This window comes from Haematobia irritans, unplaced genomic scaffold (genome assembly GCF_050003625.1).
Source record: "Haematobia irritans isolate KBUSLIRL unplaced genomic scaffold, ASM5000362v1 scaffold_54, whole genome shotgun sequence".
Taxonomy (NCBI): domain Eukaryota; kingdom Metazoa; phylum Arthropoda; class Insecta; order Diptera; family Muscidae; genus Haematobia; species Haematobia irritans.
Genome location: NW_027445813.1, coordinates 37,974 through 43,973, shown reverse-complemented (window position 1 = coordinate 43,973; position 6,000 = coordinate 37,974). Strand labels below are relative to the sequence as shown.

General features: G+C 33.7%; 1 protein-coding gene across 1 annotated transcript in view; it reads right to left on the bottom strand.

Annotated features, from left to right (window-relative positions):
* Positions 1 to 392: 392 nt before the first annotated feature.
* LOC142242577 (uncharacterized) overlaps positions 393 to 6,000 on the bottom strand; it is a 28,729-nt gene continuing 23,121 nt past the window's right edge. Inside the window, exons 4-7 of the mRNA XM_075314142.1 lie at positions 1,953 to 2,422; positions 1,339 to 1,843; positions 631 to 853; positions 393 to 567 (exon numbers count right to left, since the gene is read on the bottom strand). Of these exons, the coding sequence (XP_075170257.1) occupies positions 393 to 567; positions 631 to 853; positions 1,339 to 1,843; positions 1,953 to 2,422 (1,373 nt within the window). The remainder of the gene's footprint in view (positions 568 to 630; positions 854 to 1,338; positions 1,844 to 1,952; positions 2,423 to 6,000) is intronic.

Here is a 6,000-nt window from a genome sequence, read left to right as displayed (position 1 = left end):
GTCAAAATTTTATTTCTATATAAAATTTTGTTAAAATTTTATTTCTATAGAAAATTTTGTTAAAATTTTATTTCTATTGAAAATTTTGTCAAAATTTTAATTCTATAGAAAATTTTCTTAAAATGTTATTTCTATATACAATTTTGTCAAACTTTTTTTCTATAGAAAATTTTGTTTAAATTTTATTTCTATAGAAAATTTTGTTAAAATTTTATTTCTATAGAACATTTTGTCAACATTTTCTATATATAGAAAATATTGTCAACATTTGTTTTCCTTGGAGGAAACTATGTCTTTTATTCTTCCTATTATATATAAAGCACTCAAATATATCAGAGATTTGAACATTTTCATTTAATATATATATTTTTTTGTCAATTTATTAGTACCACTTACCTTCGAGTTTTCCTTTGTGTCACCAAGGCGGCTCTTAACTTGGCCAATTCTAAACTTTCACCCGGTGCTACCTTAGCCAATTGAGGATCATCGGCAAATTGTAAATAGAAAAATGCATTTTGAAAGGAATAAGCTCCTGTATTTCGATTACGTGCACGATTATTTAAGGAACTATAACAAACAGAATTTGAATTAAAATCTCCTTCTCCTTTTCTCATTATTGTATTCATATACCTCAATAGCTCATTTAAAGTATCCACTTGACGTGGTACAATGAACTCATCTAAATCTACCAAAGCTAAGTACTTGTAACGATACATGGTACGATAGAGACAATCATTGAGGGCAGCAAAAAGGCCTTCGGTACGTATTTCCTTTTGTGAGCGCATGCGTAAATTCCAAGGTAAAATTTCTATCGTAGGTTTATGATAATTAAGACTTTTAAGAATTTTCGGTGGTGGTAAACTAGTTTCTGGAAAATTAAAAAATTATGTCAATATCAGTTACTAAATTTTCTTTATATCATTTTATTATATAAATAATTAAATATTTAGTTATTCTTAATTTTACCAACATTTTAAGCATAAAATAATAAATAATAAATTTATGTTTTTTTCAAGATCGAGGTCTTTTGAATATTTTATTTAATTGGGAAAAATAAATAAAATATTCAAAAGGCCTCGATCTGGAAAAAAACATTAATTTATTATTATTATTACAAAAAATGTCAAAGAAAATCAAAGAAAATTCTAATAATTAAATAATTACTCAAAACCACTAATGACCACAGGCCATGGTCACATTAATTATTCGTATTTTTTTATAAAACTGCTGTTATAAATTAGTCGTTTTTATTATTAAAAAATTTTAATATATTTATATATTTTATTATTTTTTTTTTCGAAGCATTTTTACCTCTTAACTCACCCGAATATTTTTTATTGGCATTTATATCGAATATATCCTCGGCTGTTGAATTTCCTGGTATATCACCGCGTACATAATGCTCTAATATACAATTAGCATGAGGACCTATGGTATGATTGTAAAAGGTGAAATGTGACACACCCATAAGGGCATAGAATTCCAAATATTCCATGAGAAATAACGATTGATCATAATTAAAATGGAATGGTTTAACACATATGGCTATATCATCTTTAATTTCATTATCTGTGGGGAATTTTATTTGCATTGATGGCATTGTGGTGATGGTGGTGGATTTTCCCCCTACACCATTCGAAGAAGTTTGATTGTTTGTATGGGGTTCTCTCATTTGCGTAAAATCTCGATCCCAGTCTGTATTTCGTAGCTCTAAGAGATTACCCGGCGGGGCTCTCAATCGAGCAACTATACTCACATATTGAGGAACATCATATTCTTGAGGACGTACAGGGCACAACACAAAACAAGCGCTATATTTCAGACTCCAATTCTCTCGAATTACCTAAAGAGAGAGAGAGAAGGAAAGTGAGAAAATAATCATATTGTAATTATCAAATGTATATGGATTTCTCTCTCACACATTTATACACACACACACACAAAAGACTTACCTTAACTCTAGCCATAACCGTTACAGATGTATATTTCTCTCGAGGTTTTCCACCACCTCCCGTATTTGTCCCCGTTGCTGTTGCATTTTTGTTCACATACCAAAAACGACACCATACACGCTCAGGACCACGGGTTTTCGTTGCACCCACAATCCTTACCAATTTTGCCCCATCCCTGCGATCGTAGTAGGCAGAGAAGACAAAAAATTTAAAACGTGTGCCATTCACAATTTGCCATGAGCCATCCGTTGGCTCAGAGCCAATTGGAAAACGTGGTAATGATTCTTCTATTTTGCTTGGCAACATCTTGCCCCATGGTATAAGAGGTCCATTTCCCCCCATCTGAGAGGCTGAGCCGAGGCCAGTGCCCCCTCCGAGGCCAGCTCCAGCATAGGCATTACCACCATTCTGGGAATTCAACAAGACACCGGCCAAACGTCCTGATCCGCCGTTATTGCTTTCACCAGCATCTGTAATCACAAAAATCCACAAAAACAACAAGAACAGAAAAACCAATATAACATGAATGCTTGAACTAAAAATCACACAGACTATGAAGACAGGAGCCAAGGGAAGAAGACTAACGGTCTAAAGATGAGGCCAAGTGAACGACCATCACCCATTTGTACCAATGCATATGAAAGTTGAACAACTTTTCATTACTTAAAAAAACAAAATATCCTTGAAAGGAAAAAAATAATCAAACGTAGACATATAGCCAAGTATTACACCGTTATTTACTGCCAAAAGACCAATGAAGGATTTTGCAAGGCCTTATCCGAAGGGGCCTTTGAAAATTATATCTCAAAATATCACAATTTTGTAATGCGGTGGATTATCCCACCTCAGCAATGCTATCTAAGTGGTTTCAATGTGGAACGCCGTTCGGACTCGGCTATAAAAAGGAGGTCCCTTGTCATTGAGCTTAACATGGAATCGGGCAGCACTCAGTGATAAGAGTTCACCAATGTGGTATCACAATGGACTGAATAGTCTAAGTGAGCCTGATACCTCGGGCTGCCACCTAACCTAACCTAGTAATGCTAAATTTGATCGTACATGCTCACACCCAGACAAGGAATGTTATCACCTTTAATGGGCATAATGTTCCCAGCAAAAAAATTGAAGTTGTTCCAGAAACATTTTTTTAAAGCGTATCCCGGAATCTTCCATAATTTTTTCTCACTTCCGCTGCAGTCCTTTTGGGCAAGTCCACAAACATTTCTTTTAAAACGCATCCTGGGATCCCCTATCGATTTTTTCCACTTCCGATGCAATCCTTTTGGACATGTATTAGATAGTACGAAATAAGGCTATTTTAAGTGAAAACTTTAATTTTGGACAATTAAATTTCACCAAAATAATTCAATAAAAAAAGTTAAAAATTAATATTAACAACCCAGCAAAAAAAGCGTCGCCAAAAAATAATGAAAATGTTCTTTTTGGATCCGGAAGTGGTGCAAAATTGACGCAGAAGCGATGAATGTAACATGGACTTGTCATAGGACGGAAGTCCTCCATTTCAACAGCCGTTGCACTGAGTTTCCATCACTTCTTTAGGTGTAATCCGAATTCAATGTTTTGGATGTAAATTAAAAAATTCTGTGATATTTTGTCAAATAAATTTTTTTTTATTTTTTTTTTAATTTTTAATGGATTCTAACGCTTGTCGGAAACGTTTGACCTCAGATATTTTCAAAAATTCACAATTTTTTCAGATTGGATTTAGCATTTTTGTCGACCAAATTTAAATGATTTGTACCATTTTATGAATCTTACCTATTTGAAACAAAAAAAGTTAAAATTACCCATTAAAAGTATGAAAAAACCAAGATATAAAAAATTGAATTAAAAGAACTTCCTGGGTAGTTAAAGTAAAGAACATCATTTGGAGTGCATCTTCTGGAAGTGCTTTTAAAGTTGTGCCTTTGGAAGAACTTCCAATTTTTTTTGCTGGGAAGTATATACGTTCGTAAGTTCTGCCAGGCCGAAGCTTCTGTACCCTCCACTATGGATTGCATAGAAACTTCTTCTAAACACTGCCATCGAATTACTTGAGTTGCGGTAAAGCTTGCCGATGGCAAGGTATCTTAAAACCTCCTAACACCGCCCAGCAAAACATTTGGAAGTCCTTCCAAAGGCTCAACTTTAAAAGCATTTCCATAAGATGCACTCCCAATGATGTTCTTTATTTTAACTACTCAGGAAGTTCTTTTTATACAATTTTTTATAACTTGGTCTTTTCATACTTGTAATGGTTAATTTTAACTTTTTTTGTTTCAAATAGGTTAAAAACAGAGTAAGAATTCATAAAATGGTAGATATCATTTAAATTTTGTCGAAAAAGTCCTAATTCCAATGTGAAAAAATTGTGTATTGTTGAAAATATTTGAGGTCAAATGTTTCACACAAGCGTTAGAATCCATTAAAAATTATAAAAAATTTTAAAAATTATTTATTTGACAAAATATCACAGACTTTTTTAATTTACATCCAAAACATTGAATTCGGATCACACCTAAAGAAGTGATGCAAATTCAGTGAAACGGCTGTTGAAATGGAGAATTTCCGTCCTATGACAAGTCCATGTTAAATTCATCGCTTCTGCGTCAATTTTGCACCACTTCCGGATCCAAAAAGAATATTTTCATTACTTTTTTGGCGACGCTTTTTTTGCTGGGCGTCTTCTAAATTGTAAGTCAAGTCCATACGTCGTATATATTAAATCGAAAACAAGTAAGGAAAGTCTAAAGTCGGGCGGGGCCGACTATATTATACCCTGCACCACTCTGTAGATCTAAATTTTCGATACCATATCACATCCGTCAAATGTGTTGGGGGGCTATATATAAAAGTTTGTCCCAAAAACATACATTTAAATATCACGCGATCTAGACAGAATTTGATACACTTCTAAAAAATCTATAGACTCAAAATGTAAGTCGGCTAATGCACCAGGGTGGAACACAATGTTAGTAAAAAACAAGTAAGGAAAGTCTAAAGTCGGGCGGGGCCGACTATATTATACCCTGCACCACTTTGTAGATCTAAATTTTCGATACCATATCACATCCGTCAAATGTGTTGGGGCTATATATGAAGGTTTGTCCCAAATACATACATTTAAATATCACTCGATCTGGAAGAATTTGATAGACTTCTACAAAATCTATAGACTCAAAATTTAAGTCGGCAAATGCACTAGAATTTAATTCTAAGCCGATTCGTATACTAAAAGGTTGGTCTATGATTACTCCTTCTTGGCGTTACATACAAATGCACAAACTTATTATACCCTGTACCACAGTAGTGGTGAAGGGTATAAATATGGGAAACATTTAAATCTGAAGGAATTTTAAGGAAACTTTGCAAAAGTTTATTTATGATTTATCGCTCGATATATATGTATTAGAAGTTTAGGAAAATTAGAGTCATTTTTACAACTTTTCGACTAAGCAGTGGCGATTTTACAAGTAAAATTTTGGTATTTTGACCATTTTTGTCGAAATCAGAAAAATATATATATGGGAGCTATATCTAAATCTGAACCGATTTCAACCAAATTTGGCACGCATAGCAAAAATGCTAATTCTACTCTCTGTGCAAAATTTCAACTAAATCGGAGTTAAAAATTGGCCTCTGTGGTCATATGAGTGTAAATCAGGCGAAAGCTATATATGGGAGATATATCTAAATCTGAACCGATTTCAACCAACTTTGGCACGCATATCTACAATGCTAATTCTACTCCCTGTGCAAAATTTCAACTAAATCGGAGCAAAAAATTGGCCTCTGTGGCCATATGAGTGTACATCGGGCGAAAGCTATATATGGGAGATATATCCAAATCTGAACCGATTTCACCAAAATTTGGCACGCATAGTTACAATACTAATTCTACTCCCTGTGCAACATTTCAGCTAAATCGGAGTTAAAAATTGGCCTCTGTTGGCAAATGAGTGTAAATCGGGCGAAAGCTATATATGGGAGCTATATCTAAATCTGAACCGATTTGCCTGATATTTTGCAAGTTTTTCGAGACCCATAA